The sequence below is a fragment of the Pygoscelis adeliae genome, unplaced genomic scaffold (genome assembly GCF_000699105.1).
Source record: "Pygoscelis adeliae isolate BGI_AS28 unplaced genomic scaffold, ASM69910v1 Scaffold391, whole genome shotgun sequence".
Taxonomy (NCBI): Eukaryota; Metazoa; Chordata; class Aves; order Sphenisciformes; family Spheniscidae; genus Pygoscelis; species Pygoscelis adeliae.
In genome coordinates, this window is record NW_008824108.1 from 213760 (window position 1) to 228565 (window position 14806).

The window sequence follows — 14806 nt, forward strand, 5'->3', positions numbered from 1 at the left end:
TGAAGACTGGTAACTAATCAGTCTCATCACAGTCAAAATCACAACGACAAAATTACAAGTGTGGCGATGGGGTGGAAAAAACCACTGAACTGCAGATCTTGCGGTGGATTCATGGCTGTAGCCGTGAATTAAATACCTCCGATGTGGTTTTAGTCACTTGCTGTATTTTTGCATTGAAAGTAAAAGTGTGGCAGGCCAGACTCACACTGCTGCTGATGTTTGTTGTGTGTATTTGCACAGACTTTTTCCTATCTTGGTTCATGAGCTCAAAGGACTGAAGAGGAGCAAAGATTTCATGCTGACCTCTAGCAGCCTGTCCACATTGCAAAAAATTTTGGGTACTGTGCAGTTCTTATCCACCTCTTTTCCTTGTAAAAAGAGAAAGAAAAAGAAAAGGGAAAAAAATTGTTCTACTAACTTTCAAGTATGAACCACCAAAAAGGGTTTCTGTTTTTTGGTAAAATGCGAGATATTTTTCAAATGAAAACACAGGCTTCCAATGGCGTTTTGAATCCATAACTTAGGCAAACGTGCAACTACTTTTCCAATTCTTCTGCTGTTGCAAGGTAACATCCCAGTTGCGGATTTAATCTTTGCTTTTTCTTAGGCGGAATACTATAAAGCAGTTTTTTTTTTTCCTGATTGCCTTGCCAAAACCTGATTTGTGAACAATAAAAACTGATTCTGCATGGCAGCTTTAAGATCTGACAGAGACACTGTCTAGTGTTATTTAGGAACACCACCACCACAGAAGGAACTTTTTACACTTTCTATTCCTTTCTACCTTTTCAAACTTACACAATGCTTAAAAACCCCATCCAAACAGGAAAAAAAAACAAACACATATTTGTGGCGGAGTACTGAACACAAGCAGCCACTCCCTTGGACTTTAACATTGTTTCTATTTCTTACCAGGACAGCAAAATCTCTCTGTGAGGTGAACAGATGCCTGCATTTCATAAAACTGGAATAATTGACTTGAAAATCTGCTGCTTCTTAACACTAATATGCTTACGATGTTTATTTCTACATTCAGCCTAAATCTCTAAATCTCTGTTTCAGCAGCAGGGGGAGGGAGAAATGATATGAAGCAAGGGAAGAAGGATGAAAGACTGAAAACAAGGAGATAGAGGAGGGAGTCGGGGAAAAAAACTCTCAACCTTTATAAAATTTACTATTACACTGCTGGAAAAGAAAAACAAAAAAAACCCCAACCAAACCCAACTGATTCTGTCGCTGTGAACACGACCTCTCTACGGGCAGGCGTATTCTCATAATAATATTCCCAGCTATACCATCCAATTTAAATGTAACAGGCAGTACACACTAAAAAATAAGGAGAAAAAACCCAATCTTGTACTTGGAAGATTAGCACGGGTTACACAGATGTGCAAAAAAATCATGCCTCCACCCACGATCTAAATCAGAACTGCTTCAAATAGGTCAAGCGTTGCTCATTTTAATTTAATCAAAATTACCACTTATACTCCAGTCAGCTTAAACCTAACATTAATTAAACATTTAATTTGTTGCTGGGATCTTAAATAATCTTTTAAACGTAGTATCTTCAAACATTCTGTCACACACCTTTTGTCATGAATTCAGTGACGATGTAGATTGGTTCCTCAGAAACAACGGCATATAGTGGAACAAGTTTGTCGTGTCGTAATTTCTTCATGATCTGAGCCTCCTGCAGGAAAGCTTCTGGCATCATTGTACCAGGTTTTAGTGTCTTGATCGCTACTTTCGTGGTTCCATTCCACGTTCCTAGAGAAACAAATTAGATGTTAGTCTCCCCTATAATACAGAAGAGATTTTCTGCTGAAACTGTGCTTTTTCCTTCTGTTTTGTTAGCTAACAGTATAATTATAAATTAGAACTGTATTGACTATTATTTTTACCTTTATGTGACTGATCGTAATTGGTACTTTTTCTCTGCAATTCTTTATCAGATTATCTTTTCAGATCCCAGTACTGCTTTACTGAAAATACTATTAAAACATTCACACGAACAACTGAAAGGTGTCCACATTAAGCTCTTACCCATCCATACTTCACCAAAACATCCTTGGCCCAACTTTACTTCCAGCCTCAAAGATTCTCTAGGAATTTCCCAGGCATCCTTTGCTAGTCCCTGTGTTTGTGGTTTCACAGTGGGACACACAGTTGTTAGCTTATGACACAGCCCATCGGCATGTTCTGGAAAATGGAAAAAATAAGCTTTGTGGTTAAGCAGGGGTAAGACTATAACAAAAGTAGCATCCTAATATTGATAAAAAGAACTAGTCCATTTACTGTTTGTCGAAATAAAAAAGAAATTTTATAATTGTGAATTTTAAAAATAAGCTACAGGCGCAGTTTTTCTTCCTCATGATAGGCACAAGGTAGCGTTGGGACACTAGAACTTGGACTTACCTCTGTAGTGTTTCACCAACTTCTGTAGAGATTCAAATTGTGCTCTGGTTGTGATATAGTATCCACCATTGTCAAGTTTTCTGATTTTGTAGTGTTTCACATTATCACCTCTGACCTCATCCCAGTCACGTATGGAAAGGGAGTAAGCACCTAGGAAACAAGTCATACTTGGTTCTTCACCAAAATTTAAAAACATATTTAACATATCTCCCCAACTGTCATTATACACATACGTGCATGCACATGCATATGTAAAATGTGATAGACAAAAATGGTCATTATGTGCACCTTGGTGGGGTGCGGGGGGAGGGCAGGGGGGAGAGAGAGAAGAGATACACATAAATATACATACCTTTAGTTGTTTCACTCTCTCTTACTAAGAAAATACCACGCTGGTTCCCAGGATTTAAAAGTAGTCTTTCTGCATCCTTCCTGCCCATCTTACCAAAATACCACCTAGGAAACGTTAAAGGAAACACGTGTAAGTAAAAGCTTCCTATGCTTTGGTAATCATAGAAATACAAGATTTAGAAATCTCAAGCATTGACTGGACTACTAATATCCCAAAGCAGTTAAGGATCAACAAAAGCAATGACATCCATATAATCAAAAGATTAAGATGACCTATTTCTATATGACTCTCATTTCTATTGTTTGCAAAATACATGTAAAGAGGCCGCTATCTGCAAATGCTATGTTTTTCTGATGGTTTAACAATGGACATCAACAGTACTCATCATCGAAAGTAACACCTTCCTTCTGGTTAAGAAGTTCACAGGTCAGGCTGAATCAGATGACAATGAAATACTGTTAGTAAGCACACTCAAAACACTGCAGCAGCCAAAACTACCTTCTCTAAGAAGTTCCGGCTATATGTTAAAACCCAATATTTAATGCAAAGTGGATGTGTACAAATATTATCAGATGACAGGTTCATTCAGGTTGGAAGGGGCCCTTGGGAGGTCTCTGGTCCAGCCTCCTGCTGCAAGCAGGGTCAGCTGTGAGACGAGACCCGGTTGTTCAGGGCGTTGTCCACTCCAGTCTTGAAAACCTTGAAGGATGGACCCTGCACAGCCAACCTGGGCAACCTGTGCCCCGGCCTGGCTGTCCTCAGGATAAAAAGGTTTCTTCCTATATCCAGCTGGAACCTCCTGTTTCAACTTGTGTTGCCTCCCGTCCTTCTGTACCTCAGTAGAGGGAGCACTTTTTTTTCTACTCATCATTTAGAAACAACCTTGTGATAGGTATCATTTGTCTCTGAGTAACAGTCCATCTTTGTTGCATCATTCTGATACTGAAAGTACGCAGACGTTTTAAAACCCCTGCGTTTTTTCTTTCCTTAAGTTCTTTCGCAAAAGGAATTTCTTCTTCTATGTTCTCAAAGTGTGCTCACCCTGATGAACAGCCTGCACACAGCTCTGTCCTGAGCCAGTGATAATTTTAACATCCATCTCCCAGTGAATCCCCAGACTTTAGAATAACACTTATTTCTAACTATGTTTTATTTTGATTGTGTACCTCAGAAGTCACAAAATAATGCAAAGGGTAAATTTCAAACATTTTCATTTGGGACTGTCATAGCATCAAGGAAATCTGGCTTCATGAGTGTTGGGAGAAGAAAAGTAGCATTGGAAACTGCTGCAAAACAATGGTTTTGTGGGTGAAACGTTTTGTGGGGGAAAAATGTAGGTAAGAAGGGATCATTTTGTTGGCCTGTGAACAGAATGGCCTGTGGGATCACTTGGGAATCTGAAACTTATCCTTACTTTTTATTGTATTTGCAGTTTGACTGTTTAAGTAGATGTGCAAAGTTAGAACTGGGTATCAGAGTACATACGCTTGACACAATTTGGATGTAACCTATAATCTTACTGAAGCAAACTTGAAGCCTAGTAATTACTTCACATGAAAATGCCTCCTCCCCAGACTACTAAGACAATTTGCAAACTATATTGTAAAGTGTTAGTTTATTTCATTACCTGTAAAATAATTGTAGGGTTTACTGGTTTTTGGGTTTTTTTTATGAGCTTTAAACATTTTTATTATGACATCATTCAAAAGCCACACGGATAATATGGATCCTGCCACAAGCAGTTTTTGATATAAATGCCTTCAGGCTTAGAAAAGAGCACTTGAAGAAAATCCTAGCAATCTGGGGCTGTGTATCACTTTTGCACTTGTAACTCCAACCGCAATCATAACACAAGATCTACAAACACTATCAAAGCCCAGGGCTAACAAATGAGCTCTAAAGCAAGTGAACTCTATTCCAAATGCTGTGGTGATATTTAATAAAATTAGCACTAGTTCTTTAAAATAGTCAGTTTAAAAAAGCTTCCTCACTCATCACCCCTCACTCTCACCTCTAGTCATCACATAAACCTGTCACAAATCCCACCACCCCATTCTGCCTGTCTTTAGGGGCAATACTTCCTTTGCAGAAACACTGCATTCGTAGTTTGCAAAGGGCTATCGTTTCCATTTTACCACCACTGCTGTTGTAATGACAATACGCTTTTATTGCATAGTTTAAAAAAAAACAAAACAACTTTTTTTCAAAAAAAATCTCAAGTCAATAATTTTAGAAGCAGCTGAAACTCAAGGGCATAAAATAACAGCGCGTCTTTGATGCAATCACTTTTCAATAGCAAAGAGCCAGGTGAGAGCAGCAGTAACATGCTAAAGTCTCAGCTTGAGATTCAGGAAACATCTTGGAAATCGGGCACTTTTCCCAGAAGTGCAGTAGCAAACACAGAAGTGCCCAGATCATGCATCAGGGAATTGCTTATTGGCAGTACCACGCCTGCATATTGAAGCAAGAGCTGCAGAGCTTTGTATTTCTAGTACAACAAATACAATTAATCCTTTGGAACAAGTATCACCTGAAACTGTACCCCAACTGACAGTTCCCACAACAACTTTATGTGATTCTGTAAGCGCTCTGGGAGCTTTGATGGTAAATAAAGATCTATTAATCTAGATTAATAGATTAGCAATAACTGTCCACACAAATGTTTTTTAGAATGTAAGATTAGGTGCTACCAAGGATATAGCTGATCTTGAATTAGCGTTTGGCAACAATAAGGATAAAAACCTAGAGTTGATGGTGTGTGAACTCTAACTAAAACACATCCATTTTTGCTTTATATGAAATACAATGCATGTCCCTCAACTCTTACCTTCATTATTGCATCCTCCCATCCTTTTTCCTTTAGCCCTGCATATAGCAAGCAGGCATAAAACATTTGCATGAGCGTCCACCTCACACTTACTAATAATTATACCTTTGACATCATCCAAGTAGCACTGCTATCTTTTAATCAGTAGTATTATCCTACTTTACCCTTAAATGTTACATATACTGAATTAAGGGAATAGTTTCACCAGAGGGCACAAAGTGTGGAGTGGCTAATAAGAACAGATTGACAGGATACAATTTCTTACTCTTCTGCTTGAATGGAGTCTGCAGGAGCTACATAATTGCTTGGGATGTAGCCTGTTTTTCCCGTAGCAATGGATCTTGCTTCCCACCAGTCTCCTTCCCTGCAACGAAACATCAGTTATCTCTTCCACGTATATACAATACATCATTCCCTAGCACCTGTAACATCCTCACATATGAAAGGCAGGCCAAATTTAGGTAAGGTGTTATTTTAATTACGAAGGCATCTAAAATAGTTTGTGCTGCACCTAAATGTATTTTTCTTTTCGTTGTAAACAACACGAGTGCCTCTTAGTGGAGTTTTGCATTTTAAAGATTTGGGCTTTGTTGTTTGGGGTTTTTTTTTTTTTTCCTTTTTTTAAATGTAAAAGGAATTTATCAACATGTGCAAAATGCAAACCTACAACAAAACGTTTTATGGCAGAGATGTGTAAATAAACTTCCCAGTTCTCTAGTCTTCATCTGTCTCTCCCAGATCATTCTGCCTGTATGTTGACAGTGAGCAACAAAGGAAGCAGGAAGTCAGCTAATAAAATTAGAGAACTGGACGAATGAAAAAACTGCTACATGTTTGAATTAGAACTATTACCACAGCCAAAAGCTGCGTGTAAAGAAATCTCCAAGGTGAGCAAATTATTTCCTTTTCACTAGGCTCCTAGAAATCAGGCTGTAATACTGTAACGCTGCTGCAACTGAACTAGAACATCAAACTACTCATAAACTATCTGAGCATGGATTTACTGTGGAGGCCAGCTAGACGCACTTCCACGGTGAGATGTCCCTGCCGGCAGCGCACGCCTCTGGCATGTGCAGTGCTGCCGGCTGCGCCCACCTCCCCGTGAGATACAGAAACCCGTCAGAGAGAATCTGCAAGGTGCAGAGCCTGGGTGGGACAGTATGTGTCTCCACCTCTGCTGCCCCGAAGGGGGTAGCTGTGCCTCACCGGAGCGGGGTGTGGAAGGATGCCACCCAACCAACCGAGGAGGAGAGGCTTGGGGCTGCCCCGGTCACTGCAGTTCTGCATCTGCACCCAAACCCTGACCTCAGCCTGAAGGTTATTGTCTTACCAATACCAATATTTTAACCCCATGCTTGTTGAACATTGCAGGCATTCAATAAAAAAATAAATTAAAAAAAAAAAAATCAGTCTACTTTTCACTGAAATAGGATACACAGATTTCAAGAAGGGTTGAGGATCTATTTATTCCCAACAACCACCAAGTGAAGTCTGTGCATAAGAACACTTACGTGTTATTTATTATCTGGAACCGTTCACCTTTCTTAAATGAAAGGTCATCTGTAGTTCTAGCTTCATAATCATATAAGGCCACAAATACAGTAACACCACCTTAGGAAAAAGAAAAAAAAAAACACATATGATATAGCAGTAACGTTGCAACACTTGATTTAAGGACTTGTCCGTGAAACAACTCATCAATTTTGATTTGGAAGCAACTGAACACTCTGGCTTGCATCTCATATTGGAAGCTGGATCAATAATCAGCTCATTTCTTAAGACAGAGGAAAGCCTATAAACAGACACCCTAAAAATATGCTTCCACACCACAAAAGGCAGCTAGATACATCACTGGATGTACTTTAATAATTAGAGCACTTATATACAGAAACCTGCACAACACATCAGCAGTAAAAAAAGTTAGCTTCTTTATTAAGCTAGCTTCTTGTTAAGAAATGCAATTCTAGAAGATCCTACAACTCCACAACGGTGAACCATCAGCCACTAATTTTTACAGAAGTAGTTTCCTATTGAACTTAGCTATAAATAACTGATGTGTTCCCAACTTTCTGGGGTTACACATCAAGATCTACTCAAGGAATTGAACCAGTAATAAAAGTATTCTGTTGGGGACAAAGACGTTTCTCTGCATTAGGACTAATGATTTTTTTAATTCCATCAAGTGAGGCTAGACCCTTGCTAAGGATGATCCATCAGTGCGTTACTCTAGAGAACAAGGACCAAGATATGTCACAGGATGAGCAGCTGCACTCCACCAACCCTAAGGAATTTGCTTCCGCATCCCAATTCTGAGAGAAGGTTACTGAACACGTCTGTCCTGGTTTCAGCTGGGATAGAGTTAATTTTCTTCCTAGTAGCTGGTACAGTGCTGTGTTTTGGATTTAGGATGAGAATAATGTGATAACACACTGATGTTTTAGTTGTTGCTAAGCAGTGTTTATGCTAAGTCAAGGACTTTTCAGCTTCCCATGCTCTGCCAGAGAGGAGGGGTACAAGAAGCTGGGAGGGGGCACAGCCAGGACAGCTGACCCAAACTGGCCAAAGGGATATTCCATACCATGTGACGTCATGCTCAGTGTATAAACTGGGGGGAGTTGGCCGGGGGTGGTGATCGCTGCTCAGGGACTGACTGGGCGTCGGTCGATGGGCGGTGAGCAGTTGCATCACCTCTTGGGTTTTGTTTGGTTTTTTTTTTTTTTTTTCCTGGGTTTTGTTCCTCCCTCTCCCTCCTCTTCCAATTTATTATTCTTATTATTGTTGTTGTTCTTGGTATTATTATTTCAAGTATTAAACTGTTCTTATCTCAACCCACAAGTTTTCTTACTTTTGCTCTCCCGATTCTCTCCCCCATCCCACCAGGCGGGGGAGGGTGAGTGAGCGGCTGTGTGGTGCTTAGTTGCCAACTGGGGTTAAACCACGACAATGTCCCACAAACAGGATACATGTGAGAGATGGATGGTAGGGAGGCTCCTATACTTATGGTAGGAAAACTTTTTCTATACTTAAAAGAACTAATCCATAAAACTGGGCTAAAAGAGAAAGAGGGAAAGGAGAACAGGCTATATGAGGTGTACAAGCTACGAGCAAAAATAAACAACTATGTACCACAACGAGGAGAAAGTTAAAATAGAAAACTGCTGATGGGCAATTCAAAAAGACTTTTTAAGCTCTAAAAATGCTATTTCACAGTCTAATGGACATTTAGGAAGCCTAATGATAGTCCAAGCAATAACTTATTTTTAAATGTGTAACATTACATCTCTAACATGCACATATATGTACCAGGATATACACAGAAGACCACCAACAGAAACATGTTGCATCTAATTTTAGATCTTACAATTAACATGACAGTGATCAGAAAGGAAGAATACATAATGCAATGGGTATTGTCTACATCTAATATTCTTTTGCAATGTACACTTTCTGATGTAAGAGCTCATAATCACTTAAATATTTTCATTTGATTTAGAGTCTTCCTGTGATTACAGTCTCTCAGCAGGCCTCAGCTGGAAATGAATTTACAGTTCCTCTAGCAAAAACAGAACAAAAAATCCCCACAGGAGATTAGAGTAATTGAGGAGTTTTTTTTGAAGTGTGATTTATGAACTGAAAAATGAATTAGAATATTCCCTAGAAGTTAAACAGTTCCTAATCTAAGTTAAAAATCAACACAGTTCTAGCAGTATTTGCCTGCGTTACTACATTACTGCATTATTTTGATGACACAAACTGCTACATGGAGCAAGAAAATTGTGGGGATACATACCATATTCATACAAACAGACACCAAGTGTTATGGAAATAAACCATCCCCAGAGTGTTCTTCAGCAGACGAAGAAAATCAATACTCTCAAGTCACAGTATCACGAAAGTTTTTAACTGCACATAAAGAAACTGGGAGACTCCAAGAACTTTGAAACAAACTGTACAACATCTAGAAAGATACTAACGTGGGAACAAGAGAGAATAATTCCTCTAGACAGTGTAGCACTAGTCAAAGTAATGGATTCAAATGTAAACTGTGCAATAAGAGAATTATCAGCAATTATCAATATTTGTGTACTCTTAATTATTTTTAAAGAAAGAGTTGGAAAAGCTAACATATAATCCTTGGAAAGTTTTGATTTCAACCCTTCAGCTACCACAAAACCTCTTTTTATTCTCGCTCACAAGTGTTATTTATTTCATAGCAAAGAATAATAAAATACTTAAGGAGAACAGCATCAGCACCAAATGTTTTAAACACACAGATACCGCTCAAATGATTTTTGACGTCTCTTGCAGCTGTTTTCTTTGTGAATTACTGCAAGGTGATCTAGTTTAGCTGTTCAAGCTATTTGTAGTCATAACATTTCCCTTAAAGGTTATCCTTTGATTAGGTCTGTATTCCCATCCTCTAATCTAGAACTGGTTTTGGAGAAAAGACTTTACTTTCTTGTTCAGCATGAGAATTACAGAGCACTAGGGCTTACACAGCTTCATGGAAGGCAAGAACAGCGGTCCATTTTTCTGTTTTGATTTTCAGTAATATTCTATGAATTCAGAGTATCTGATGACTGAGAACGTGTAATAGAGGAGCAGTGTGACTAACTCGGATTTCTTCTCCTTTTCTGCTCTAGAGGAATAAAAGACGTCTCAACTCTTTTCAGCCTCATTACAGGCCATGATGACAACCATATCATCCTCTTGTCAGACATCACTGATGGACTGGATAAGCACTACTGACACTTGTGTCCTGTTTGACAAGCCCATCTATTCTCCTCTCTTGCAAAACAAAGGGCCACAGAATGCAATCCAGCTTTATTCGTCACAAATACAAAAAGCTTACAGCCAGATGAAGTTCGTCATCTTATTCATTCACAAAACCACCCAATTTTGATTGATCTGAAAATCGATACTGAATGTACCAACCAACTGCTGGTGTTATTTTTTTTATTTATTGATTTTTGAAGTGTGTTTATTTGTGGATGGGCTGGCTTTACAAAACGAGGAGGAATAATTATATATGCAGTATCATTTTACCTGATCGCAAAACGATGAGAGCGTTCACCCAAAATCAGCCTGCCTGCTGATAACTGAAGTGACACTGATGAGATATTAGACTATCTTTTCATGAGAAATCTCTCCTCTTGACTGTGGCCCAAGATACAATACGCTTAACTACCAGCAGGAACAGGGACAGGCAAGAGAACATTCCTTTTGGTCTCTGCAGCAAAGGATTTGTGGTACCTGACGGTGGGCTACATCCCTGATGTCTGGTAATACCCAGGAGTGCCTGCACACACTGCTGGAGATTTCCATGTGAACAAAGAACCTGATCTAGTAAGAAGAAATACAGAGGTTCTTGGAGGAGATGAAACACGATAAACTTTCCTCAGTGGAGCTAATGAATAAAAAGAAATGCTGCCCTTATTTCATTTCTGCATATGTTCATCCAAAACAGGGATTCAGAGCTGACTCAAAAGTTTTGAGACAGGACAGATGCTTATTTTAATTATTTGGTTTTTAATGAATTCCCAAAAAGGGAATACAAGGCAATCATTACCTTACAATTCATATTTGGTTTCCTGAATTGCTTAGTGTCAAGGTCACAGTGGCTCTTCATTAACCTCAAATTTCTTGTGTTTAAAAGATTTTAAATGCCACTGTAATGAAGCAAACATTTAAGCGCTGTAACTGTGCTAACATTAGAGGTTTGTGGGAAAACTAGAAATAGACCAATAAGGAATTATTTACCATGTTTTGTGAAGTGTCTGTGCAAAGCTTCTAGAATAAATTACTCTTTCCTCTCTCTCTCAAAAAAAGAATAAATTACAGCTTCTTCTCAAAAATATCCAGCAAACCTACTGAAATTAGCCATGTACACAAAATCAATATTTTTATAATGAAGCTTTAAGATCTTGATATAAAAGTGGGTTTATAACATCAAATGTGCATGTTGCTTTAAAATGCCATATCTTCAGAGTCTTTATATCTCAGCCAGGAAGGTCTCTGCACCTTGTAAATTCTATTTTTACATTTTCAAATTTGGTTTTAATATGACCACCAACAATGAGAATTCTACTCTTTCGTTTCACACATATTGTTCATATAGTAAAGTACACAGAATATACTGCATATCCTGTTTAGCTTTATAAATGAACAGATTCAATGTTGCATTAATATAAGTAACTTACAGCTAATCAAATAAATCTGAAAATCAGTTTGAAATATCAATTTCCTGAATTTGAAGTGTTTTTCATTTTGCACCTCTCTCCAAAAGTTTAAAGCCATTATCCCATGTGCCTCTCTTCAACAGCTTAGAACTTCTAACACAATTTTATCAACTATTGTCATTACTGTCTTTAGTAGGTCTTAAATTTCTCTGTGCTGTGATCCTAAAAAACATCCCCAAAACCAAAAGCCAAAACACCCAACCCCCAAGCCCCAGCCACTAGTGAATATGGGCTGAATTATTACCTGAGCAGTAAAGATATTGAAAATCAGAAATCCCTAAAAGGCACTTTATTTTAAATTTGCAATTTACTTCTGTATGGCAAGGGGTCACGGTATTTTTTTTTAATATGACTGTCAAGCTTTAATAAATAATAATAATAATAGCACCGTTTTATGCAACACACCTGTTAAAGTACTAGGATATGGACTTGGCACAGCTGAAAATGAAGATGATGCTCCTCCAAAGGGTGTCATTCCTGAGGGCCCTCCAAAAGGAGTCATGGAATGACTATTAAAATTAACTGCTGATCCCTTTATTGACGGTGACTGTGTTGCTTGGCTGGAGTCTGATCCGTAATGGCTGACGTGGGAAATAACAGGTTCTGGAGTATTATCAGTTCTGTATTTCATGGCTGGACCTTTATCTTCTTTGCTTTTAATGCACCCCATGGTTGCTTCTGTGAGAATGAGAGGAAAAAAAAGAGTTCATCTCCATGTTGCATCTTTTGATAGTTAACACAGAAGATTCCCAAAAAGTTACCAAAAATGCTGATTTATTACTGTTAAAAAAAACCAAAACAACCCCCCAGCAATATGCTACCACATGCAGACTATAAACTCCGATGAAAAAGTGCTCTGGAATAAAATCTAAGCCACTCCCAGACTAGAGAAGACCTAATTATTTTCCCTTACAACAACACATACTAACAGCACATTTGGATTATTCTTCATCCCAGTTCCTTGGTGGACTGTAAATGGTAAAAAAGAAAAAAAGGGGGGGAAAAAAAAAAAGAGGGAATCAGGCAACAGACAAGGAAAAGACACTGAAGACTTCTATAGCAGAGTGGAAGGGGAAACAGATGTGACAAATCCAGAGTCAATTATACAAAGCAAATCCAAAGGAATTATACAAAGAAAATGAGCAGGGCACTCCTGCTTTCTTTTTTAAGCACCTGTGCAATAAGGTCCTGACCAGCTGGTGGTATTACAACTAATATCTTTAAAGATGTAAAGCAGTTTTCATCCATTGCCAGCCCCCCCAAATACAACTCTCAAACAAAGCTGGGATATTCACGGCCACAGGATAGGGTTAAGCTCTAGAGTCTAACTAGAATTAGAAACAATTTAGAAGAGTAATTACAACATCCATAGTAGTTTAGGAACTGAACTGCACCTGGACAGGTGACAATTTATAGCCCTGACAGCCCAAGATTACCACCAATTCCCACTACAGGCAGACTGTGCCAGAGCCACAGGGACACCTATTACCTGCTGATGGAGGTAATGCTAGAGGAGACATGTCACCAACAGTTAAAATGACTGCATCTTAAGAAGTCACCACCTGCCATTTATCAGGTTGTGACAACTGATAGCACGCATTTTCTGGCTTACCCCAGCTGGGAAACAAATCAGGAAGAAAAGAGGAGTCTCTATTAGATGCAGCACTAGTCCGGCATGAAAATTCCTGTATTCTTGGGCAGGGGGGAAGTTAAAAATCTACTTTAACTTCAAAAGTAGAAACCTCCACAAAAATAGGAAATCAACTGCTCCACATTCTCTAATGAATCAGTTAAAAAAAAAAAAATTAACAGCAGCAGTCTGAAAGCATTAAAAATACGTCTTTTGATAACTGCCACAAGAGTTTCATGGACTCTAACTACCAATTAGGGAAACACAATGTTTCCCATTGTGCGTCTAACTATTTTTTTCCTTTTCAATTCTCTCTTACCTTGTTAACTATTAGATGTAGAAATATGGAACAAAGTAAATCTTTCTAAACAAACACTGCCTTAATATAGTCGCACTGAGAGAAACTAATTCCCTCTGTAAAACAAACCATTACAATACTAAAGATACTGTAATTTCCTCAAGAACCATGAATCAGAGTTCCTGGAAAGAAGAAGGTCCATAGCTGGTGAAACACTATATGAAATTTACTGCTTATAAAAATTAGGAATATTCACCCTGTCAATTGAGCCCCTAATGCTGTAATGTAAGACAATTACTGGTGCAAAAACAAGCAGCAAAGCCAAATAACTGCATTTTTACAAATCTCGTCTGAGAGTTTTACACTGAATAATGAATCATCACAAAAGCACACCTTACCCTTTTTTTTTTTTTACTTCTGATACTATTATTGCCAACTCATTAATTGTGGACGAACGTTAATAGAGCAAGACTCAAATACATGCATGAAGAATCTAATGTGTCTAAATACCTTACAAAAGATGCCTTTCGATCTACAGTAGAAAAGCCAGTTATTAATTAATGATACAAATCAATCAAACACCCAATCACATCCTTTAAATTTCTCTACTACTACAAATAGACACTGTAATTTGAACCACTTTTTTTTGGCCATGTGGCTGACTATTGTGAATTCTTGCCTTACTCTGAGGCCTATTTCTTTGATTCTCTTTAAAAAACTGCAATCAAAGTTTTCTGCTAGCACTGAAAGAAGTCCAATCACCTTTGCAAAACGGTCTTTGCTAATAGCACTGATTCCCTGCCTTCGGTTGAAAGTTAAGCATCTGTCCTGGTTTCGGCTGGGATAGAGTTAATTTTCTTCCTAGTAGCTGGTACAGTGCTGTGTTGTGGATTTAGGATGAGAACAATGTTGATAACACACCGATGTTTTAGTTGTTGCTAGGTAATGCTTACACTAGTCAAGGACTTTTCAGCTTCCCATGCTCTACCGACTGAGAAGGCTAGGGGTGCACAAGAAGCTGGGAGGGGGCACAGCCAAACTGGCC

General features: G+C 38.5%; 1 protein-coding gene across 1 annotated transcript in view; it reads right to left on the reverse strand.

Moving 5' to 3' along the window:
• The window catches only part of YES1 (YES proto-oncogene 1, Src family tyrosine kinase), a 17974-nt gene extending 5466 nt beyond the window's left edge, over window positions 1-12508 (reverse strand). The window contains exons 1-7 of the mRNA XM_009334189.1: window positions 12239-12508; window positions 7106-7205; window positions 5860-5958; window positions 2768-2871; window positions 2416-2565; window positions 2044-2199; window positions 1588-1767 (exon numbers count right to left, since the gene is read on the reverse strand). Of these exons, the coding sequence (XP_009332464.1) occupies window positions 1588-1767; window positions 2044-2199; window positions 2416-2565; window positions 2768-2871; window positions 5860-5958; window positions 7106-7205; window positions 12239-12503 (1054 nt within the window). The 5' untranslated portion in view covers window positions 12504-12508. The remainder of the gene's footprint in view (window positions 1-1587; window positions 1768-2043; window positions 2200-2415; window positions 2566-2767; window positions 2872-5859; window positions 5959-7105; window positions 7206-12238) is intronic.
• Window positions 12509-14806: the final 2298 nt, after the last annotated feature.